The 25,605-nt window shown below is 39.2% G+C and overlaps 1 protein-coding gene across 1 annotated transcript in view; it reads left to right on the top strand.

Annotated features, from left to right (window-relative positions):
* The window catches only part of ATAT1 (alpha tubulin acetyltransferase 1), a 920,612-nt gene extending 903,506 nt beyond the window's left edge, over positions 1 to 17,106 (top strand). Inside the window, exon 12 of the mRNA XM_044084476.1 lies at positions 16,042 to 17,106. Coding sequence (XP_043940411.1) covers positions 16,042 to 16,552 — 511 coding nt within the window. The 3' untranslated portion in view covers positions 16,553 to 17,106. The remainder of the gene's footprint in view (positions 1 to 16,041) is intronic.
* The last annotated feature ends 8,499 nt before the right edge of the window (positions 17,107 to 25,605 follow it).

The following is a 25,605-nucleotide window of genomic DNA, read 5'->3' on the forward strand; positions in this document are numbered from 1 at the left end:
TGTTTGGTCCAGTTTGGTTTTAGCTCTACCTTTTGTCCACTACTTATATTTGGATGCTTGAACGTGGCAATTGTTTGGATAACCTTTGAACAAGAAAGGACTTATTTATTCCAGAGCTGCATAGCGGGATTTACCATTCTTCACCAGTGTGTGTCAACTTACCAGCACCATCCTGAATTGGAGAACTTTGTGAGTTTGTGTATTCGTTCCCAAGTTTGCTGTTCCTCCCTCAAATATTTGGCAATGATTTGCCAGAAAACCACAATTTTATGAGGAACAAGCCAAACATATGAGGCAGAAATCTGGACATTCTATGAAAAATCTGTGCAGTTGAGAGGTATGATTCCGGGAAAGACAGGAATTAAGTTATTTATGAGCTTTTATGACAAGTTCATTACACAGCTGTACCTTTTCACTGACATTAGCCAACATCCCCCCCAAAATAAATAAATAAATGTTCTACTTTGTGGTTTCATTTGTCTCAGAATCTGATATCTGTTGTATGGCTGCTATTGTGGTTGTTAGATCACCAAGGAAAATTCACACAGTTCATCGCACATATATAGAACAAGGTTGTAGGATATTCAACAGACTGAGGCAGAAATGAGGGTGTTTCTTATAATAAATATATGCTTTGTATGGACCGCTTCAAGCAAAGTGTAAAAGTCCACACAATTGCCCAGCCACATCCAATAAAATGTATTCATGTGTTTATGTATTCAAGGCCCTAAATAAACAACTAGTGATGAGCTATGCAGTAGGATGGTTTACTATCAAAATCCCAAGTGCAGATGTTCTGCAAACGGGATATCAAATGGCAGATGGCCGATTGCCATGTTGCCGACCATCAGTAGTTCATATCAGCAAATGCCACTGTGCATTCGCTGATATGAAGTCAATCTAAGGTCTAGAGATCGCGGTACAGTGCGGATTGGTACATTCATCCCTTTCCTCACCGTAGTGCGATCTCGGAGTTGGAATATATAATTAGCAGGGGGAGGGAGAGCAGGAAGACTTGCCCCTCTGCAAAGATGTGATGTAACTTTTGCACTGTATGTTTTTGTGTTCGACTTTAACATCAACTCTGTAGTTGTCGGGTATATGAATCAATGTGAGCAGATTTAAATTTTCATTCACTCATTCTGTTCGTGTTTCTGACCGGGAATTCAATTGTTTTGCGGCATTTTGATAGTAAACCCAGTAGGGCAACACACCAGTCACCACTGGCAGTTCTAATATTTAAAATTGTCATTTGCAACTGAAAAAAACATGGCCCCATTTTATTGCAAGACTGGTCTTGCCTTTCTTGGCTTTCACCACTTAATGTTTTGTAACAGTGTAATTTCACTGTTTTCTGTTTTTGTAACTTTTTTGTTGTCGCTAACCACTGCCTTGTTTTGTGACACTTTAATTTCACTTTTTTTTTCTTTACTTCCTTTTGTCACTTTTTTCTGTTTAAATTAGAAAGGTTTTTTTAGAGCAGGTTGTGGGCTTTCTGTTGCTGTCCTTCTTACCTAAAGAACATCCCCTTCACCTCCGACCTAACATATTACCAAAAAGGTACATTTAAGGAATACAGTCTACTTATTCAAGCCTTACACTGTTCATTTATTATCTGGTGTTCAGTTTTTAAAGCCATATTTTTGGGAGTTTAGTAGAATCTAGATTGTTGGTACCACTCAATCCTGTAGCTAATCTCCATGTTGTTATTAACAGTTTCACTTTCACTCTTACCAAAGCTATTGTATGTAACAACAGAAATCACAGACATCCAGACATTTTTACCATCACCCTGCACCTGAGTGCAACTGTATTGTGTGTTAGTCGTCTTTTTATTCTTTTGTTAGCTAGGAAAGAGCACTGATCTACATGACCTTTATAGACTCTGGGCAAAAGTGCTGTCTTGTTAAGTGATTTGCCCAGAGTCATAGTTTATTAACAGCTCTTAGTCCCTGCGCTAATAGATTATGCCTTAAGCACAATGGCTGGGATTCATAAACTCATTATGCCTGCTTTATTGCATGTTGGACGGGAATAGTGAGCAGCTGTTTGGTTAATAGAAGGTGCAGCGCCTTTCCAAAACATTACGGAATAAGGCAAAGTATATCTGCATCATACTATGCATTGCAAAACTCTAGCACAGGGGATAGTAATGAGCATTCCACCATGGTGGCAGTCATTCTACTTTCAGTTCTTGAATGAGAGGTGTCATGTGGTGCAGGACTAGCTGTGGACAGCATGGTAGTATGTGTACCGCAAGGAATTGACCCAGCTCCTGCATCGAAAACTGTACATACTCTTCTTATAGCATATAATTTGATCGCCTCTTCTGAGCTCCTAAATAATCTTCTTCTTCTGTCTTTTCCCAGTTAGGGGTCACCACAGTGGATCACCTATCCACTCATGATTGGCAGTGGAGTTTTACGGTGTCGAGTTGCCAGCCCGGAGCCCAACTTTCCAGTGAAGGCACACACACACACACACACACACACACACCTAGGGCCAATTTGGAGTGTCCAATCCACCTACAGCATGTCTTTGGGGTGTGGGAGGAAACCAAAGCACCTGGAGGAAACCCACACGACCACAGGGAGGACATGCAGACTCCGCACAGAAGGCACCCCAGCCAAGGATCAAACCGGAGAACCTCTTGCTGGGAGGCAACAATGCTAACCACTGCACCACCATGGTGACTGGAAAAAAAGACCAGCTAATGCACTCTGGATGCTCCTTATTGACCAGTGTAATATATTGTCCCTGTGTATTACACAACTTATATGGCACAACAGCAATTTGACAATGAGCAAATTAGTATATTTGTAATGCATGCCTAATAGCTGTTTTGTGACTCTCAAATTAGACTAGACATAAGCTGATAACCAAGTACTGTGATTCCGTGGCATTACCCTGTGACCTATCAGGTGATCAGCTATACCACAGTACTCAACCTGGCAAAGAAAGGTATACATTTATTAATACTGTGCTTTGCATACTATAACTACTCTGTGTAGCATAGCCTGATGCTATAAAACAATATCCTTTATAAATTCCACCACATGTTTTTCTTTTTTTCTTTGTTCTTTTTTTCTTCCTTTCTCTCTTATCTCATGCAACTGTGAGTTATTCACTGGTAATGTTATTATTTTTGTGTAGCTGGTTTTGTCAGTTTCATTACAGAAATGGTCTTTGAAGGAAAGAAATTAAGCTTGTACACTGGAATTCCTGCATTACGTTGTTTTCTGTAACTAATCCTGCCATCATCCCCACCCCACCCCCCGCAGAGGTTGAATAGTTGGTATTCACCTGGCTGGGGCATCATCATGATTTAAATAATGATGTATGTTAATATTTGCTATATTGTTGCATGGAACAATGCCCTTTTTGGTGATGTCTTCAGTGGTGATGCAAGCTGCTTCTGTATTAGTTGACGAGCCTCTGGACATGGCAGTTGTCACTGGTGCTGCATCTGAGCTTAGCACTAAACATTGGTCACTTAATGTCTCCTTCCACAGTCAAGTGACAGTCAGTCAGCCAAAGTAGCTTATTTCCTGCTATGCCCCTTAACCCCCTCCAGAAGGACAGTTGCCTTTAGTCCTGCTCATCCTACCTAGCTGATTGGGATGGCAGCCTAAATTCTTCTTTGAACCTAGATGTATAGCATTACAAAAGTAACAGTGTATGTGTGTGTGTGTGTGTGTGTGTGTGTGTGTGTGTGTGTGTGTGTGTGTGTGTGTGTGTGTGTCTGCATGCACATGCATGAATCAGCAAAATAACATTACACAAACTCAGATCTATTGTATATCTAGTTTGAAACGTTTGGAGAAAGTGTGGAAGATAATCTGGGTTGCTGCCTCACAGTTACTCTGAGTTAAAATATTTTAAAGAAAACAGCTGCAATTGCAGCAGCTTTGGTAAAATGCACTTGTAATTGGCTTTGCAGTGCTTTAGCACAAAAATCGTGTGAGAAATTAATGCAGTCAGATATCCAATTAGATAATTTTATTTATATTTGTTTATCAGGGCAATTCAATGGTTCATAGGCTCATAGGTGTGTACTAGGCCTTTACAAGCCTAGCTATAGGATTACGCTGGCATTGTGCCACCCGACCTTAGTTTTCAGTGCCTCTGTCAATTAGAGCCACTGGAATTATCCCCGGGGTAAATTTTCTATTTTACATCCACTCCTCAAGATTTCTCTTAAAGAGGGTCAGCGAGGTGCTGTGCTTGACATGTATGGGAAGTCTATTCCTTAGCATGGGCAGTCTCTGGGTTATGAACCTGTCCCTCCAGTATGTTCTGTTGATTGTGGTAATGAAGCTGAGGTCTCTGGAGTGTGTGGTGCGGAGGGATTGAGATTGCTTTAGATGTAGCATTTCTAACAGTGCTGGGTCAGACATGGCTTTGTAAGTCAAGCAGAGATCGCCTCTAAGTAAGCAATATGAGACAGAGAATAGTTGGAGTTTTTTTAGTCTGTCCATATAGGACAAGTGTTTAAGGCCTAGGATCCTCTTTGTGAGGTACTTTTGCAGCCTCTCCAGTTGTTGCATGTGTCTAGTGAGGTACATGCCAAATGGGGCATTGTACTCTATGATTGGCCTAATGAGGGAATAGTAGAGGGAGACAATGACCTCTTTCTTCCTGGATGAAAAACCCTTAGTAATGAGATGCGCCACATAGAAGGACTTTCTGACCACAGTGGCAATGTGGTGATCAAAGGAGAGGTTGCTGTCAACCTGTGTTCCCAGATCTCTTATAACACCTTCTGAAAGCTGACCAACAGAGGTGTAGCTAGGGTGGGGTGAAGGGGACAGCCACCTCAGGCACAAAATATCAGGGACCATGATCCTCAGTACTGACATTCATTTTCTGAATGCCGATACTGTATTTGCAAAGGTGCTTCATGTCTGACAGCATTCAGAAATGAATGCTGGTACTGCATTTTCTGTCAGGGCTGAAGCTTCAGTGTTGTATTTATCAAGCTGCTTGTTGCATATTCAGCAAGCAGTTTGCCACAGTTTAAAGAAGAGAAGACTTTTCTTAGTCTTCAAAATTGAGTGGACCTTTATCTCTCTCTGTCTCTTCAGCTCTGTATTGAAGGGTGCAAATCAGGGAGAATGGACCTGGCTTGCTCCTTGAGCCTTAGATGAGGAACATCAAATCAGTCAACTTAGAGTTGAGGGCACAGATCAGAGAAAATTGATCTGGCTTGCTCCTTAGGGGAGGAATGCAATATTATGGAACAGACTTTTTTCCTCCTCAACTTAGGATTAAAGGTTGCTATATCGAGGAACATTGAAGAATGGCTTGGATGTTAGGTGATATGCCTGTTTGGAAAGCAGGCACACTGGGCTTGGTTTAGTAATTATATTTTTAAGTTCCATTCTAAACTTGGAGTAGTCAGTAATTTCAGTGGCGGATAATGCATATTTTATGCAAGTTCTTAGAGTTGTGAGTGTAAGAGTTGTTTGTGAAGTTTGTGAATTTTGCCATAGGTTATAAGAAAAAGCTTTGCTTTCCCTGCCTTGGAAGGGACAGTTAACTATTCTGCCTAATTTCCATGGTCCCTTCAATGTAATATCTTAGTTGCCTGTGTGCATTGGTCATATGCAGTAATGTTCATCATACTGACCACTGTAGCAGTAGCCTCAGCTATGTGGGTTATATTGTGCCAAGGATTTAACAGCCGGCCAACTTGTAAAGCTTCAGGGCATCTTCTATGTGCCCAAATTGTCTGACTGCTGGAACTGAGCTGACTAAAAGGCAAGTTTGGGCACCAAGCCCTTCAGACATTTACTGCCACTGAAGAGTATGCTCCACTAAGATTTTTCAAGGATCAGTGGTCAGCTTGGTGCTATTCCTTTGCTGGGCATATAAGTTCCCTTTGGGGAAAAACCTTCGATTTTCTAAATATTGATTGTGTTTTATCATTTTTGTCCTCAGGAGAGTTATTTTAAAGCTAGGAGTTTTTTTTGTTTTAACAGACTGACAGTTTTCCTGTCAGTTTAATCATAACTGAAGAACATTTTTTTCCTCTATAGAAATTGTGTTTATTTTACTATTCTAGGGGTGGCAAGGTATTTTAAAGTGCCTTTTCCTGTGTTTTTTTATGAAAAAAAATGACTTTTAAAGACTTGTAGTTTTTACTGGCATTGTGGCTTGTCTTCCCTTGGAAAGAGGCACCATTTTTGGCTTGGCCATGGAACAAACTACTGCTCCCACAGTCAGTCCTTCTTCAAGCCACAAAAAATAAAGTCAAGCAAGCAGCCTTTGCCACCACATTATTCTAGTAGTTTTCCTCAACCGCAGGTGGGTGACTCTGCTGTGACTATTTTTTCTACCTCAGACCACTCATCTTTTATTACCCTGTATGCCTCTGGTGTAATACCTACAGCCACTATGGACCAGGGGCTAGCAACATTCTGTGTGGCTGTTGGTGTCCCCAAAGCGGGCAAGGGAGAAGCATTCTTGCCTGTTCAAGGAGAAGGAACAGTGAAGGCTTCCCTGTAGTGTCAGAATGATGTGCCCATCTCTGGAAAAGTGCTGCTGCCATTACTAACATGGTTGGTCCAGTTTTTCTGTCAAAATGAAACAGAAAGCTAATGTGTTTTCTCATCCTCAAATTTTCTCAGACAGGAGTAGCTTACTGGGTCTGGATCAGGGTTTAATTCAAGTCATTGATCCTTCTTGAGAAGTAGCTTCTGGTAAAAGAAAGAGGTACCTTTTTTCCTAAAGTGATTCAAGATTCTGAATCTGAACAAGAAAATGAAGGACAAATACAGGGTTTTCTCCTCAGATTTCTGCTTCAGACTCAGAGGAGTGCTCAATTTACTTTTCTCCCCTTTGGGGTTTTCTGTTTCTCGGAAACTATTGCTAGAATGTTGTCACTGTTTTCAGTGGGAGAACACTGAGGTTTCTCAGTCCCTCAAAAAATACTATGAGTTGTTACAGACAGAATTTCCAGAACCTACACCTGTTTCTTGTGTTTGGTCTGCTTTAGAGGATATGTGAGTTACTGCCTGCAATCTTCCTGACAGTCAGCCAGCTGCCCCCAAAAAAGCAGATAGGATGTATAAAGTTCCTCAGTCTTAAATTTTTAAACACTATTCCAGACCTGTCCCAGCAACTGTGGCTTTAGTTGATTCAACTGCTGCCACTTACTTAATTCCAATCCTGCTCTTTCTGATAAGGGCTGGAATATATACTTCTGCAGCTCTGATTTTCAGAATTTTGAATTGCCAGGCTCATTTGTTAAAATTTGTTCTGATTAATTGTGAAAGTGTGAGGAATGTTTTTATCTGCAGTCTTTTCTTCTGAGGAAATAATCAGCTTTAAATAATTTAGTTTCTTCTATTGCTTAGTTCACTTTCATTGTTTACAGTGTGAGTCTGTTGATACTACTTCCAGGGCTGTGGCACTGGTACTGTTTTGATGAAGTTTGCATGGCTGCATTCTCAGAGCCTCCCAGATCATGTTAAACATTAGATTTTAAATTCCAGTTTGGATAGAGATTTAGTTTTTGGACCCTCTGCTGCAGAGGTGGTCAAAAAGTGTGATGAGATTGGTAAGCTGATATAGGGAATCTGTAAGATTTTCAGTCCTCCTTTTCCAAATTTTCTAAGGGATTATATAACTCCTTATTCAGTTTTGGCAAATAGCAGAGTAATCAGTCTCAACTAAGTACAGGTAAATAGATGTTTAAGAAAAAAATGTCAAGAAGGTTCTAAAATGAAGTCTTGAACCTCCCAAAACCAAGGAGAGTTCATCAAGTTTGAATGATTGTTCAAGAGACATTGTGAATCCTCTTACCTTGATCCCCCTTTTTTTTCTTCCACACATCTCTACAATTTTCTTTTTGGCAACAGCTAGTCTCATATAAATGTGTTCTGAAGATCATTAAGATGATAGATGGTAGTGGGAGGAAATTCTTCCTTTCTGGGGGAGAGGGGTGTCATTCCTTATCCTCCACATCAGAATCGTATGTTTCCTGTGGGTCTTCATCACATGCTGTCCCAAGGAGTGATAGACCAAGTTCCTCCTTCCCAGGGGAAAGGGATTTTACTCAAGGATGTTTTTAGTGTAAAGAAAGAAAATGCTTGGAGACCATTTCTACATATTTCTTTCCTAAACCTGTTTGTGATAGTGCCCAAACTCAAAGTGATGCCACTTCAGAACCTGGTACCTCTTCATCCTCTTTCAAGTTTCCTGGTAACAATTGACTTAAAAGATGCTTATCATCACATCCCTATTCATCCAGACCTCAGACATTTCTTAAGGTTTTGTGTGTCTGGATCACATTATCAGTTCTCTGCCTTACCCTTCAGACCATTCACAGTACCAAGAGTCTTAACAAATGTCTAGTTCCAATTATATCTCACTGCAAGGTATAGGGTATCTGCATTTGTTTTTCATATTTAGTTGACGTGCTTATCTTTGCAGAATGTTTTTCAAAATGTCAGGCATCTCTGTCTTGGGTGAGAGATCTCTTACATGAGCTGGGATTCCACAAGAACATTCAAAAATCTTTCTTGACTCCCTCACACAAAATTGTGTTCCTGGGATGTTAACTAGACACTTCAGTTCAAAGACCTTTTCTTCCACAGGAAAATGTAGATATAGATCTATGTCCAAGGTTTTCCACTCAAACTTTGGTCACTTTGAGAGAATATCTCAGGATTATGGGTCTCATGGCTTCTAAGCTTCTCATCATACCCCTGGAAAGACTCCATATAATAAAGATACAGTGGTATCTGAAGTCTGTTTGATCCCAGCACCAATACTGTTTGTCTTTTCTAATTTCAGTGCTGGGGTTTGTCAGAAGAGATAGTAGATATCCTTAAATCTCCTTCTCCCTTTCTGTTCCAAAGTAGTCCATCACCACAGATGCACTTTGCTTGGGGAGCAGTTTCAGGAAGGATAAAAGTACAGGGTATGTGGGACATCAAGGACAGATGCAAGCAACTAAATATCAATTAGATGCTTGACCTAATCAAGGTACTCAGGTACTCAACTCTGAATCATCTTTGGCCCCAGGGACTTCTTCAAGTTGTTACAAACAATACCACAGTCATGTGGTACATCAACATGCAGGTTGGAATCAGGTCGTACCCCCTTTGCAGACTAGCCATGTTAGCTTGATATGTAGCTTCACAGCACATTCTCACTCTACAGGCATCCTGCATTCTGCCAGAGCAAAATTGTTTTGCAGACAAGCTGAGCAGGATCAGGGCAGGCCCCATGAATAGAAACTAGATTGAGGGAGGTTTGTGGAAAGTTCCTTAAGTAGACCTGTTTGCCTCTTCTCTGAACAATCAACTGGCAAGATTCTGTTCTAGGACTCCATGCAAAAAGGCCTGGAAGATAGATGCCTTTTCTTTTCCTTGGGCTGCTTTTCCACCCTTTCCACTAATATCCGGAGTACTTATGAAGATTCAGAAGGAATCGCCAAGATCATTGTGGTGGCTTCCTTCTGGCCTAGGCAACCATGGTTTTCCCTTAATTTGGAAATGGCCAGGGGCAATTACCACAAGCATCCTCACAGACTGGATCTACTCACACAAGAACAGAGTGTTTGATACACTCCACCATCAATCAACTTCAGTTACTGCCTGGATGATAGCTTGTTAATTTCTTTTAGGCACCTCTTTACTGAGGACCTGCAACAGGTACTAATGGAGGCAAGAAAGCCTGCTACAATAAATCATAGTTGGTGCCAACTACATAACCAGCACCCTTCAAGGCTAGTTCCTCTCTGATTTTACAATATTTGTGTGAATTTCCATCCTGTGGCCTTTCTTATTCTTCTATCAAGGTTTATTTGTCAGCCATTTCAGCATGTCTGCCTATGGATCATCCTCTTTCAATACAGTCTCATGTCAGAATGCTTTTGGAAGACATTTTGCACAAGAGGCCACCATGTAAACCAGTGGCCCCTCCTTGGGATATTAATTTTGTGTTAGAGAAGTTAATACTTGCTCCATTTGATACAGCTAACCTGGCTGATTTGAGGTGCTTAGCATGGAAAACAATTTTCTGATTGCTCTGACCTCTGCAAAAAGAGTATCTTTATTGCAAGCTCTTATGGCGAGTCAACCCTATCTCATTTTCCATGGGGAAAGAGTTTCTTTGAGAACTAATCCTTTTTTATGCTTAAAGTGGTATCTGAGTTTTCTTTAAGCCAAACTATCCATCTTCCCATTTTTTTTCCTGAACAAAAAATGAGGGAGAAAGGATACTCCATACCTGGGATGTCCACAGACAACTCAGATACTATCTTGACAGAATTAAATATTTCAAATCTTCTGATCAGTTGTTCATTTCTTGTGAATGTATGAAGAGGGGACAACCTGTATCAAAACAGACTATTTCCAAATGGCTGTCTAAGGCTATTACCTTTTGTTATGCTTACGATAACAATATTGTTCTGGGCAGGATCAAGGCCTACTCTACCAGGCGTTGGTTTCATCTGTGATTTTTTGGAAATGTTTGAATTCTAGAAGTATTCTAGAATCTGCAACTTGGTCCTCTATACGTACTTTTACAAATCACTATAAGCTTGATTCCTTCTCTAGGTCCAGATTAGGCTTTGCTAGGACCATTCTTCAGGGGGCTCCTGGACTCTTCTCCTTCCACCTCCCAAGTGTAACAAGCTATGGTAATCTACCCATATAGCTAAGGCTACTGCAGTAGTGATCAGTATGACGAACATAGTACAGTTGTGTAAACATACCATAACAGTAGATGTTCAAATGATCACTGCTGCAGTAGCAGCTCCCTCCCTTCTTCCCCCTCATTTTTTGTTTTTGTGTTTTTTATGCGAGGATGGGGACATTTATTTGTTGTTATTCCTAGCATTGTCTTTTCAGGGTTCAGCCTCAGTCTGTCTGTTGGCATGAAAGCTCTGAAGTGCTTGGTGCCCAAACTTGTCTTTTATCAGCTCAACCCAAGCTCCCTAACAGTTTGTGCCCATGGAAGGTGCCCTCAAGCTTTGGAAGCTGGATGGCTGTTATATTCTTGGCAAAATATAGCCCATATAGCTAAGGCTATTGCAGCAATGATCATTCGAACATCTACTGTTATGTTAAGTTTATTTACATAACTGTACTTGCTTTTGCCTTCTTTTGTGGTTTTAAATAGAAGATTTTTAAGTTAATAGGTTGATTCAAAGGTAGATCTGAGACTACCTTTAGCATATAACATTGGGGTTAATTTGAAGAGCTATCCTGTCTTCCTGAAAGACTATGTAAGGCTCCTTGCACAGCAAGGTTTGTAGTTCAGGAGTTGTTCTGGAAGAAGTAAAAATCACCGGGAAAATACTTTTTCAAGAAATTAATTTTAAAGCTGTGCTTACTGAACCTTAGAGTAGCTTACTTATCTAAACTACAAATTATTTACTTACTATACTTTTAATGTTGATCATCCTTCTGTTTATTGTATTTTCTATATTTTTTGTCAACATCTGTTTAAAACTTGGAAACTATACCTCTACTGTTATATAAATGTTTTTTGCATAGAATGGAGCTTTTCTCCCCGGGCCTCTGCTAAAAAAGGGCTTTAGCTCGGTCGGACACTCCCGGTCAACAAATGTAAAATAAATAAATAATAAATAAATAAATGTTGCTAAACTGAATGGCTCAGAAGGAGATGGGATCTTTTTTTCCTATAATAAAGTTATAGTTCCAAGAAATAGTGGCAGGCATTTTCTCTAGCCTAAGATGGAGGACTCTTTGAGGAACTCCTTAGCTACAAAAATAGGACAATATGGGGGATCTGTGGTAGGCAGGCTGTAATAGCTGATAGGTGAAAAGTGTTCCTTAAGAGAAGAATAAGAGTGATCCTTCACAAATAGTTCTCTAAATACATCACAGTGAGAGGTTTAGGAACAGCCACTATGTGGACACAGAGATACATCAGACAGAGAACCCATTTCATTTAAGCAGGTACAACTTCCTAATGTTGGACTTCCTGGAGGGTATGGACCACTCATAGGAAGGGGTTATCCATTAAAGGTATTAGGCCTAGATCATCCCTGAATCCAATTTGAGGTTCCTGAGATTTGGATGTACCATGGCTCCTATGTCAGGCATGGTTATGATACAGTCGGTTGGAAGAGTCAGATACCCTTTTAAGCTCATTTGGACTAACTTAGACTTCCATGGTTGACTAGGTCACAGAGAGGTTATTTGTAATGATCGCTGCACTCTCTTTTCTTACTTTTAAGAGCAACAGATTGGAGTTGGAGACATCATTCAGAAAATAGAGAAAGCACTGACTGCCCCAACCTCTGTACTATGCTTGGAACCCTTTTTTGTCTGTTTGCCACATGTTAAGGGTACTGATGAACATGCTCAGTCAAGCTGCTGGGGGTTCAGGTCTGAGGGAATATAATTGACTAGGAGGTGAATTATTGCTCCCAGGCTACTTCCCATATCATCATGGCTACCTTTCACAGTGAATAAGAATGTTTCCCTCAATATTTGTTACCATATCAGTGTAGTGGTGTCTATTATTATGTTCAGTACCTTGGATGTAGCACTGAATTGAAAATCTACAGTGTGTAAAGCAAGGCCATCATCTTTTTCACATTTATTTATTTGTTCCAATGTTTGTTAAACCATTTCTCTTGCACTTTCAGGTAGCCTATGTGTGCATTTCAAATATAATCTAAAGCAGCAGTCATTAAGTTTTGAGAATTGTTTGGTATCACAAACAGCACTACTGGGTTAATCATGACCACTGTTGTTCCTTTGACTGCGGAAATGATGAAGAATTATCTGTTCCAATGGGTAACAAGAATGTTCTCCACAGATATTTGAGGAATTGTATTATCATATAGAAACTGGCTAGGGAACCAACAGAAAAGAGGAAAGCATAAAGTCTAGTGCTTTCATTAAGATTGTTGCTATTAGATGTGCTGAAGAAGTGCTTTCTCTGGGGATGACACCATACCTGCTCTTGTGTCCAGCATGTCCCTAGAAAGGTCTCTGTGTAAAAAGGTACCAGACTAGACTTCTGAAACTTCAGAAACTCCCATTATCGGCAAGGCATGAAAGGTATTTTGTAGGGCCCTTTTGTGCTTTTTTCTCCAAGGAAGATTGATATAATCAGTAATACAGGCAAAGATATAAAAGCATCTCCTTTCTTCTAAGTTGAGGAAAGACTAGGACCAAGCCCTTAAAAAAAAAAAAACCTGTGTGCAGTGAAGACAGGAAACAGCAAAGAGGAAATTGGTGATGTTCTTTATTACCATAAAACAGGGGAAATTTTTGTGATTCTTGAAGATGTAGATATACAAGTAGGTACCATTCATATCCAGGACTACTAATAATGCACGCATTGATAGTAGATGGGCCTATATTTATTTGATTTGAAAAGGTCCAAGACTGATGCCCCTATTTTGTGCTAAAATAGCCTTGAATAGTAGAGGCAGTTCAGTTTTTTTTTTGCTTGGGACCCTTTCTATGACCCTACTGTTTAAAAGATGATACAATATTATAGACCTAAGATGATCTGGTTCAGAGGAGGGGGGGCCATTCCTTGGAAAGGAGGAAAAGTTCTGAATTCTGTCTTACAAACTTGGGCATTATGTCTCTCAACCAGAGATCTGAGGTCAGGCTAAACGAGATGTCTTTGAAGCAGAACAGTCTTCCATTTTGAATGTCTGGGAAAGAGTAGAGGTGAAAGGGAATATGGGATTGCATAGTCATTATGTGGCATTTCCTTCCTAGTTAGGAGGGGATCTGTTTCCCATTTCTGCTGCCTGCTCTGGTCTCTTGTGCCTGCGCTTTCATATTACTTCTTCTCTTAGGCCCCATTCTGCTTAAATTACTGTTCCCTAGTTTTCTAAAAATCCATTCTTCTGTTGGATATCTTTTTTTCTGCATCTGAGAGTTGGAGGATGAAAATACTTCTGTCCATTTTTCATGTTCTTTCCTTTGTCTTACAATATGTTAAATATTCCTAGGGAAGGAAGGCCAGCTAACTGTTTTGTACATTTAGTAACCATCCTTTGACATCTTCTTGCTGTGGTGCTTGTGGCTATTCCACTGGCAAAGGCATTTACAACATCACAGCTGCACTTAATAGCATATTCCTTACTTTCTAAACAGTCTGCATTAGTCTACAGTGCCTGCTTATAAGGGTCTTATGTTCCAATTCATGAATTTTAAAGTTCTGTCAGTTTATAGTCCTGATTACAGGGGTAGATGAAGTGTACATTTTCTTTGCAAAATGGTCTAACACCCTGTTTTACTTGTCATTGGAAAGGTTGTTGAACCCTGAAGATAACCCAAATTCTCTTGTTGCATCCACCAATATAACTACAAGATCTGCCACTGGGTTATTTTACAAGTATTTGTGTTTTTGTTACATTCTATAAAAGTGGTCAAGCTTTTTGGGTGGGCATCTGGAAGTCTGGCACTAGTCTAGACACACTTTCACATTCATTCTCTAAAGCTTTGATAATTGACAGTATGACAATTGGCTTGAGTTCTTCCATTCTTAAGAGTTCTGGATATTTCTTCCTGGAATCTAAAAGCTTCCAGAACCCTATTTAGAATGTCATCTCAACAGATTAAGGATTTCCTTGAACGAGGTGTCTCTAGTGGAAAGACTGAGGCTATAGTGTTATCATCTCTATAGTAGCCTGTATTACAATAAATTTGACCTCAACAGGTCATGTCCTCTTTATCTTCAAGATCAGAATTGTGCTTTCTGGATTTTCTTTTATTAGGTGAGGGGGACAATGCCTGAGGTCAAAGCCTCAAATTATAGTGGGGAAATAATGAACATGTTATCAGCCTGCTGTATATTCTTATTCCTCAGCAAAGTTAAAGTGCGTAAGACCTGGGGCAGGTCTGGGTGAGGTGAATGTCTTATGAATAGATATTGTTTTGTGCAAAAGTGGCATTAGGTTGCAGACTGCTTGCACCACTGGAGGCCTACGAAAACACAAAACTGAAAGAGTATTTCAGAATCAGAGTTCTTGAGGTGGGGTCTGGATGAACCTGCACTGCTTCTGTACTAAAACCATCAGGCCCATTTGGGCATAGCAGTGTCTCTAATGACATGTGCTCTCTGCCTGTAAAATTCTTAATAATCTTTGAAAGTTTCTCCATTGTTCTAGAATGACTCTTTTTCCCCTTGGGGACATGGCATAAGGAGGTTTGATGATCTTCTCCAAAACAAGAAAGCCGCTGAAGATGGTAATATTTTAGGGGAATTTATCTCCCACAGTTGCACTGGACCTTAGAAAAATGAAGAAAAACAATAAATAAATATGCTGTCAGTTTTTAACTGTCTAATTTATAATTATTGTATTGATTGCATTAGAAATTTGTATGTTAGTGAATGTTCACATTTCAAGTTTTTTACCGTCTATAATTTCTTTATCCTTATGTAAAATTTAGTCTATAATCTTTGATTAGTAATTATATACTGTGCTTAGTGGTGACAGTCATTTTGTTTCTTCTTGCAGTGTGAAGGTCTTTCTTTCCCTGCCTGTATCATCAGCATAGCAAGTCTTACTTAAAATTTTGCATCTTCAGTACTGTTTCAAACCAAAGCACACTAGTAGGTTACAAGGTACAAAGCTACTAGTAAAGTTGCCACAGACTTTAGAATCATATGCTGAAGTATGCAGCAGTTAAATATATACACTTACACAAGCACATTCCATATAAATTATATATGCAGTGCTTACAAAGATGTTATTTTATTGGACTTTGTAGGTTTGCAGTCTAAAACAAAATGTAGAATCTGCAGAGAACATATTAAAAAATGATAACTTAACGGATTTATACATATGGCAAGTAGTAATTAAGATCAAATTTTCTACTGATTTAGTTACTAATCCTATACTAAGTATTCTTAGACTGTAACAGGGAATGAAATGTTTATTGAAATGTTAATTTAAATTATTTGCATGTAAATAAAATGGCTTCTGACTTGAACCTTAGTATATTTGCACCTCTGGAAAGTCTAAAGTTCTTTCTCTGCATTATAAACCAATATAATGTTAAATGTGTGACTGTTTTATGCTTTCAGTTTGAACTCCTTACCAGTGAGTAAAGCAGAGAAGACAGAGCTAGACATTCCAGCACGTCATCCTCCCAGTGCTATAGGTGAAGGTGAAACTGTCCAGAAAGGCCAGGGTCTGACACAGATACCTCCTATACAAGCTGATCCTCCTTATCCTCCACGATTTGACAAGATGTTAACTAAAGAACAAGTGGAGAACTACTTAGGACTAAACAACAGCCAGAAAGAAGAGGCTCAGGAAGGAAGCAAGCAAATGATAAAAGATGGGGAACATCAAAAAGGCTACAGAGATGTTGGAAGTAATTTAAAACTGCATATGGAGAATAGTGATGCAGTGAATGAGAAGTATGGAAGAAAATGTGTACAACCAAATGTGCATTCCCAGCAGCAAGCAGGAGTAACAGGACTTAACACAGGACTGCTTAATAATTGCACATCCTGGACAGTGATGGGGATCCCAAATACTGCACAGTGGATTAGATATAACCAGCAGTTTCGAAGCACCAGACCATGGTGAAACCATGTTTCGAAGCACCAGACCATGGAAATCTGCATATGTATTTTGCTGCGAGATTTAAAACTTTTGCTGTTTGCACAGAAATTGACTAATTGTGATACTAACATTGCCTGCCTAATACTGGAGGCCTGATGTATTAAGCAGTAACTGTGGTAAAGAAAGAAATGATACAATAGTACTAGTTTTTACTGAATCCTAAGTTGACACTGAATCTTTGTTAGGCTGACAACAAACTTATCTCCAGTTCATCTATGGATACACTTTGATTGGAATATTTTGAAGTGCCTTGCACTGTCACTGTATGTGTTAGAACCTGCAACAGATACTGTGCCAGCTGATGTTTCTGGCCTCTGCTGAGCTGAAGTAGCCTAATATTTGGGACGCAGTTGGATATTTTTGCTAGACACACACACACACACACACACACACACACACACACACACACATATATATATTGAAGTTTTGAATCTTCAAACGTGAATGGAGATCACCGTACAGTGCAGAATGGGATATTTACAGTTTTCCTCACTGTAGTGCAGTTTTGGAGTTGGTATATTTATTTAGCAGGGTTGTGGAAGGTGCAGGGGGGCTTGCCTCCCTACAAAAACGTAAAAAACAATGTTTTTGTTCTTATTTTTTTAATTTCATTTTCAAAGTTTCAAAACTTCAATCTTTTGGTCTCGGCTTTTTGAAGCTTTAGAAGTAGATCCATATAGAGATGTATATGTTTGTATTGTGTGCATACTTTCTGTAAATGTAAGTTTATATGCAGAGAGCCAAGTCTTTTTTTCTGGATGAAACCTGAACTCCAACCAGAGGCTTCAAGACATTAATGTGTCTAGCAGACCACTAATATTCGTGTATGTTCACCATTTGCAAAAAAAAAAAAAAAAGATTCACGAACTATAGTTGCCATACATATTTTATGCTTTTATGATATGTGGACTAATTTTTTATACATTAATTGATTTTAATTTCTCATTTGCTTGGGGGACCTGCTAAAAAAAGTGCAAGGTATATTCTAGAAAAAAACTGTAAAAAGCAGTGCATTTATAGGGACAAAGTAAAATATATACAGTAGTTTATATCTGCTATGCATGAGTCTCCAAGGTGGGGGGTTAGGTCAAAATTAATACAAAATGTGATAAATATGCCAAGTTGGCTTGAATTTTGAAACGGCTATATAAAATGAGCCTGGTAAGCATATGTCTTTTCTTTCCTCATTTTTCTTGACTGATGCATGATAGTTGATATTTGTATAAACAGATTTATACTGTTGTATTCTACAGCTGCAGTTGTTTGTTGTTTTAATTGTGCAGTAATTACAGATGTGAGTACATGCAGGTAGGCAGATTATTCTCATTGAATATACTGTATGGTGCACAGTACGATCTCCACAGAATGTATGCTTCACAAACTAAACAAACTAATTTGAAATAAAATGCATTAGCCCATCAGATAGCATTCAGTAAAAGAATGTGACAACTATGGCTATATCAGCCATATGTAACAAGCTCAGTTTGACTTTTAACAAAAACAGTGCTCATATTTCTGTCTTGGTAAGTTTAGAATTAAATCTGGATTTTTTTATCTTAAAAAACTTTATTAACCAGAGCTGCCCAACATTCCACTTGTATTTCATACATTTTACAAACGATATATGTAGAACATTTTTCAGCTTTGGCTGTTAGTTGAAACAAATAATCAAGCATTATGTAAAATATTACTAAATACACATATAAACTCTATTCTAGAAACTGTTTTTATTCTTACTCATTTTCTCTACTAAAGATTTTATGTCTATGTCTTTTCAAAATCTGTCTGGGTTATAGAGTGATCTGACCTTTCTTACCAGAATTTATAGGCTTCTTTTCACTGAACTTCTCAGAACATACTTTCTGTTCCCTTTTGTTACTTTTTCCCATATTTTATTTTTCTTCCTGTAGAACTTTTCCCCCTTCATTTAATAATACTTTTTCTTGTAACATCGGACTATGCATCAGCTGTATTACATCATCTAATGGGATTGTTTGTGTGTTCCATTTTCTAGTTGATTTTTGGTGACAATCTACAGTACAGATATCAGTCTCTTAACTAAGTTGCATTGAATATTCCTTAAATAGTTTAAGAGCTAGTCTCCCTCATTTACGTTCCATGCTATTCCCAATATTTTGTCTAGTAGCTTGTAAAGGTCCCTGGGAAACTTATCAAATCTCCTGCAACCCCAAAATATATGTCTACAGTTTCTTGTCTTGTTTTGATTCCATCTTCAGCATTAAGTCCATGCAGGATGTAAAATATTTGTATAAACATTTCCAGCCAAATATCTGGAATTTTCTGGACTGACTTATCTTACTAGGAATTTCACATATTTCCTTATTTCTTTCCATGTCTTTCTCGTAACTCTTCCTGTCCTAGTAACCTCTCATAAATCAAAACCAAATTTCTACTGTTTCTTTCCTTGTTTTTTTTCTTCTTGTTATGCTAGTTTGTGCTTCACTGCCTCTTCAGTCCTTGCTTCTGTCAGGATTTGGAGAAACAATGGCTTTTTCATGCCCCTATTTTTCATTTTTGCGTCATATTTTTCCAGTAACTTAAGTAGCTCCCTGTGTAGCATCCACTCTCACCTGTCTGAATTGTATTTATTTATTACATCTGCCCAGTCATACACTCTCCATTTTTAGTTGCTCCCAATAATAATTACAGTCATGTCTATCCCAAACCCTGGCTTAACCATTCCAACTGCTTTTAGCTCAAAACTCCACCAAGACCCCACCCCATCTACCTTTCCTCCATTGTTTTTTTCTCAAAGTTATATTTAATAGCACTGTATATGCTGCATGATGACTTTTATATTCTAACAGGCAAGATTCCTTGATCATGAAATCCCAGCCCGGTACTTACATATTAACGCAACCAGAAGACAAATGAGTCATAATTCATCCAATTATTGATATCTGTTTGAATTTTTAACAAGTATCTAGGGTGAATAAGACTGTATCATACTAATTTAAAAAGTATGAAGCACATATGTCTCAAATGCACAGATTTTTGTGTAATATTTTGAGTTTGTTCTGCATAAAATTTGTGGTTTTCTACCAAATCGCTGAGGATTGAACTAACGAAAAAATGACATACATCTGAGTTTCAGACTTTATGTCCTCCAGGAAAAGCATTCTAACACAAACCATTTTATTCTAACAACTTTTTAAGTTTCTAAGAGCAATGTTTAAAATCTGTCCCTATTTTGGGGGCCTTTGACCCACCATTATTTTACTCTTTGCCCCGATTTCTTCTGCTAACAAGTTGAGAGGTAGGTATGTGAAGCAATAACCCAGTGACTGTGCTGTGAGAACAGTACCTGCAATTGTTAGGAGGTAGCCAACATTTTGCCCAGTTGTTCCACACTTGAAAGATGGCAGGCTGAGTGCTACCCGCATGTTATATAGGTGTGGGTAATATCGCTACCATTACACTCAATCATTTTACGGCACCTTGCTTGTTGTCACAGGTATTTGTTTGGTTGTCTTTGTTTGGTTTTACTTCGTTACCCAGGTAGATCAGAGCACTAATGAATCAATACAACATCCACTGCAGATTCAGCCTGCAAATGTCCATTTCTTTTCACAATATTTAAGTGAAGATGAATCAGAAAACTTGAAAGCACACGCTTAATCATCAACACAACGCAAGTTTACTCATTTGTCTGCAAATTATGAAAGTTTGGGCTCCTAGTTGCATTAATACGCAAGTACCGCAGCCCTTTTTTTATCAGAACTTAACATCTTCTCCTTCCAGTTTGATTCCATATTTTGCAAATAGTATAATAGATGAAATTGTGATGCCATGTAGTAATACTCTAAATTTGGGACTGCTAATTCTCCTAACTTAATTGACCTCATCATGATATCCCCATTTACCCTTGGCTACTTCCAATCCCATATGTAAGGAAATCTCTTCTAATCTGGTTCCATTCATCTTGTCTTGACTTATATATAAAAGCTTGCACAAAGTTCAGCACTAGTAGGACTATAAATATTTTCGTTGCCTGAACTCTGGTCAAGGTCTACTGTTATGGCATCCCAGCATTTCAACATTTTCTTATGTTTTCCTACATCTCTTTTCAGGATTCTTTGGAAGAATTGTGCCTCCAAACGTTTGGAAATCTATGGATAAGGTGAAAACTTGGTAAATAACACAAATGGTCTTTGTTTTCTCTTCATTGGCTTTATACCTTGCTAATTTCTTAAACTGCCTTAATAATTTAAATAACCACGCAATATCTTTATTTGAGTTAGACAGAAGTATAATCACATTATATGCTAACATCACCAACTTATTTTCTTTAGTTCTTCCTTTCCATTCAGTAATGACTAATTGCCTTATTTTTTGAGGGCCAGTGGTTCAAGGTACAATGCAGTGAGCAAAAGGGAGAGGGGGCAGTTATATTTAGTCCCCCTGTTAGTTGGGAATTCTGATATTACCCTACCATTTATCTTTTATTCTTGCCCTAGAGCCTTTGTACAAAGGGTCTATATTAGAACATCGAAGTTTCAAAACTTTGAATGTTCTAATATCGAACCCTATTCAGCGAAAGCTGAAAATATCGAAGCAACACAAAAATGAATTTTTTTCCTAGGGAAAAGAATTTGGTTGTCCATTTCTGTTGCCTCTGTATTTTCAGCGCTGTGGTGGAAAGTTACGGGTCGGGTTCAGGTAAATGTGCAATTGAGTGCGGGTTAGGGTAGTTAGGGTTAGAGTGTGGGTTAGGTATGTGTGCGATTGTGTGGATGTGAGGGTTAGGGCGGGTTAAGTGAGTTAGGGTTAGAGAGCGGGTTAGGCATGTGTGCGATTGTGTGGACATGAGGGTTAGGGCGGGTTAGGTGAGTTAGGGTTAGGGCGCAGGTCAGGTAAGTGTGTGATTGTGTGGACGTGAGGGTTAGGGCAGGGTAGGTGAGTTAGGGTTAGGGCGCGGGTGAGGTGAGTGTGTGATAGTGACAGACCTTAAAGGAGTACAACAGGTTTCTCTAATGTATTCCTCAACTTCACGGCCCTTTTCCTCCCTATTTACATTGTCCTCTGTAAAGCAACAACAATAAAGCATTTACAATTTTTATAATTCCCCTTACTTCTTTAACAGAAGCCTACCTTCTCATACTGTGATGGTTTCACTTACAAAATGATTCTCTCACATTTGAATAAAGCTTGCTGGAGTCGCCCAATTACTGACATCATCGAGGCCAGGCAGTGCCAGTTCTTTTTTTTTTTTTTTAAATCAGTTCCCTCCCCCAAAGTGACATCACCACAGCCATCATCTGATTCTAACTAAAATAATAAGACCCACCCATTCTGTGATGTCATGGCTCCCTTGTCCTTCCCCAGCCTGAGTGCTGTTCATTTTATTCAGTAGTAGTGTAGTAACACCGATGTTTGGAAACACAGAAATTTGGTATGCATACTTGTACATTCTGCACGGCAAATGATGCTTAGGTGGTGTATCACTTGCATACTTCTCTGTTGTATTTGCACCAGATACTGCTAGTGTGCAGTGTGGGAATAGAAAGATTAAAACATTACCCTGGTATCAGAGGTGGCAGTGCAACATATTCATAGTGGCTTAACATGAGAGTAGTTCTAAGCAAGCACCATGTGAAACCTGAACAAGCACCTAGAATTATTCAGTGCAGCTTCCACACCTTAAGTCTGAAAATGAATTCACATTCTCACATGAACAGGAGCAGGAGCGGCCTTAGGTCAACTGGTGCCCTAGGCAAAAGGGCACCACGGCACCCCCCACATCACCACCCAGTGCCCCCATCCTGGTCTACCTACACCAAATAAATACTGGAAAAGTGCCCCCACTAAAGCGGCGCCCTAGGCGGCCACCTAGTTGGCCTATGCCTAAGGCTGGCTATGAACAGGAGTAGCTGCATATTGATGGCTAAAGGTGTATGGGCATGTCGGGTGGTTACTACACTGCAAAAGTGGTATGTAATGGTGGAGATATTTGGAAAGCATTAGCAAGCACACCAGTATATTAAAGCCATATCACCAGTTGAACTGGAGGCTGGCAAATAGATTTAGTAAGGGATTTTGTCCATGCACAAATATTTCAACAGTGATTCTTTGCAGTGGCATCCATTATCTGATTCAAGGTAAGTTAACCTTGATGTCCTTTATTTAAAAAAAAAAAAACAATAAAAAATTGACTTTGTTAGAAGTGACTTCTGGACACAAGAAAAAGGAAGGGGAAAATATAGCAATGTGGTTTGTATGTACAAAGACAAATCCAGGGACACTGCAAAAGGTTTTTTTTTGCAAACCAACCAGTGGAGTAAAAACATATGAAGGCAAACACTGCATACCAACACACTTTGCACATGTAAATCTTAATTTTTAACAAAGTGGAAGCATGAAGTGATACCTTAACACTTAAATTAATAAAGATCTAAACTGGTTAATGGTATAAATGTTTTATTCTTTAGCTCCTTGGTGTAAGACCTTACTGGATGTGATTGCAGTCAAGTAAGGCCATGGCTATAGTACAGCAAAAAAATGTCCCCTCTAACAAAGGAAATGCTAGAGCAAAGATTAAATTACATGAGTCAAGCACCCTGCTGAGATCTGCCAATCAATGGAATTACCAGGTCATATTACCCTCAGGACTTTGACAGCTAGGGAAGCTAAGTGTTATGGGGAGGGGAGAAGTAAATGAACTGGAATTCATTGTCTCACAAATTAGTGCCATTTAAACTAAATTAGAAAAAAGTCAGCAGTAAACAGCACTTTGAGTGTGTTCTGTGGCATTTGCACCGTTTCTGTTTTAAGTAGGTTATCCAGCAGCAGGGAATGTTACTTACACTGTTCTATTTTACTCAATACTTTGTACGCATGCAAAATCTATGAAATGACAGGAACGTTAGGCAAACGGAGGCCTGCATGATTCAACATTTGTGAGCCAAACAATGATTTCTGGGATACTGGATGGCAACCTGATTTATCCAAACCACGTCAATATGCCAGCCTCCAGGTGGTCAGAGTCTGGAATGACATATAAAAATATTTAAAATCCTGTAAATAATCCCAGAGTGCTATTAAAGTGTAGGAAACATCATGCCATAATGTTTTAAACATGTTTTTTGAGTCTGTGGGTGCTGTACTCCTTTAAGGCATGGGTTAAGGTAAGTGGATAGTTAGTGGTGTGTGTATAGTTTAGTGTAGGGTTAGGTGTAAGGTTTTAGGTGTATGTGTGTGGATTGCTATTTGTTTGGTGTGCTTGTGTTGTGTGTATGTGTTTTGGAACAGCAAATTTTTTTCCCTAGGAAAAAATTTGCTGTTCTGTATGTTCGATGTTTTCAGCTTTTGCTTAATAGAATTCGATATTAGAACATTCGAAGTTTTGAAACTTCGATGTTCTAATATAGACAATTGTACAAATTGTATTCTAATATTACCATTTCTTTAGGGAACACTACTTTATTTAAAAATTCTCATAAGTACACCTAGAGTACTTAATTGAATGCCTTCTCAGCACCCAATCCCGTCATCACCAAGGGTGCTTTAGTCTCCTCTGCCTTTCTTTGCATCATGCTGACTAACAAAATGTTTTCAAACATTTCCTTGCCATTTACAAATCCAAGTAATCTAGATCTGTCACCCTTGGTTATACATTTACAATTCTGTTTGCAGTAATAGATGCAACAGCTTTATAATTATGGTCTCAAACTGCAATAAGGCTGTATCATTCAGGATTTTCAAGGTCTTTGCCCTCCTTTGGCAAAAGAGAGATTATTGCCTTTCTCCATGATCCAGGGAATTTTTTTTTTTGCTGTTGTTGTCAAATTATATTAAACAGCTTGTGTATATATGTGTTATACTTTCACCTCCTTCTTTCCATACTTCCACTAACAGTCAATGTTAAGTTGTCTATCTCGCCTTCATTCTTGCTGGTTGGGTTCGGAGCCGATCCTCGGCTCTGACTCAGCCATCTTCAAAAGCTCGAGAGCTACTTACTGGCTTGAGGCCCCCTATATCCCATGATGCCTGGCGCTAGATACCCAGATCTCGTTTGCCGCTTCTGCTGCGAGGTTGCCTTTACTGGCTCAGGTCATATTTTTCAATTTTATTGTCATTGTATAAAAATATTTTATATTATAGTTGGTGTTTAAGATAGTTAGTGTACTTTCAGTAGTTGTAGTTAGCTATTTGTATTTAGTCTCCTTCCCTTGAAAACTCGTTTTCTTGTTAGAGAATTTTCCCCTCCCCCCTCCCCCGTTTCTATTCTTAAAGGTAGCCGTTTTTAGTTAGAGGCTAATCCTTGTTTCCATTTTTTATGTAATAGTTTCTTTGTTAGAAATTGTGGTAGATTAGTAGGTCTAATTACCTTTTCTTAGATAATAGAGTGTGTGTGCTGTTAGGGTGTGGTAACTTGTGTTGAGTGTGTGTGTTTTTACTAGTTACCTATTTCCCTTTTGTTACTTTTTCTCTGTAAATTGATTTTTCCGTTTACAGGTATGTCTAAAGATACGAAAGTATCTGGATTCAAGAAGTGTGACTCATGCTGTCAGAAGATGTCACTGACAGATGGTCACACTTCTTGTGTCTACTGCTTGGGTGCCCTACACTTGCAGGACTCTTGTTCGGTGTGTCACGCCTTTAGTCCAAGAGTCCTGCAGGAGCGTAGGAATAAGCTAATCCTTAGGTGTTTGCTCAAACCTGAAGGGTCACCAGCTAAGGTTCAGTCTGTGAAACCTTCTAAGCCAACGAAGCCGCCGGCTCCCAGTTTGGAGCCGTCGTCGGGTGTGGCATCTGCTTCAACTTCGGCTCCGACTGGAACCGAAGTACCTATCTCCCAGTCAACTTCGGTTCCGACTGAACCAAAGTACCTATCTCCCACTCGGCCCCGACTCTGGTGTCAGAACCGTCAGGGAGTCAAAAACGCTGTAGGTCTCCATCCCTAGAGTCGATACACTCGGCTCCGGGGTCGTCTCTGTTACAGTCGGAGTGAAGTCACCGATCCTACTCTTCTCGGTCTTCTAGACTATCTGAGCATG

Source organism: Protopterus annectens, chromosome 9.part0, assembly GCF_019279795.1.
Source record: "Protopterus annectens isolate FY-2018-M chromosome 9.part0, PAN1.0, whole genome shotgun sequence".
Classification (NCBI taxonomy): Eukaryota; Metazoa; Chordata; order Ceratodontiformes; family Protopteridae; genus Protopterus; species Protopterus annectens.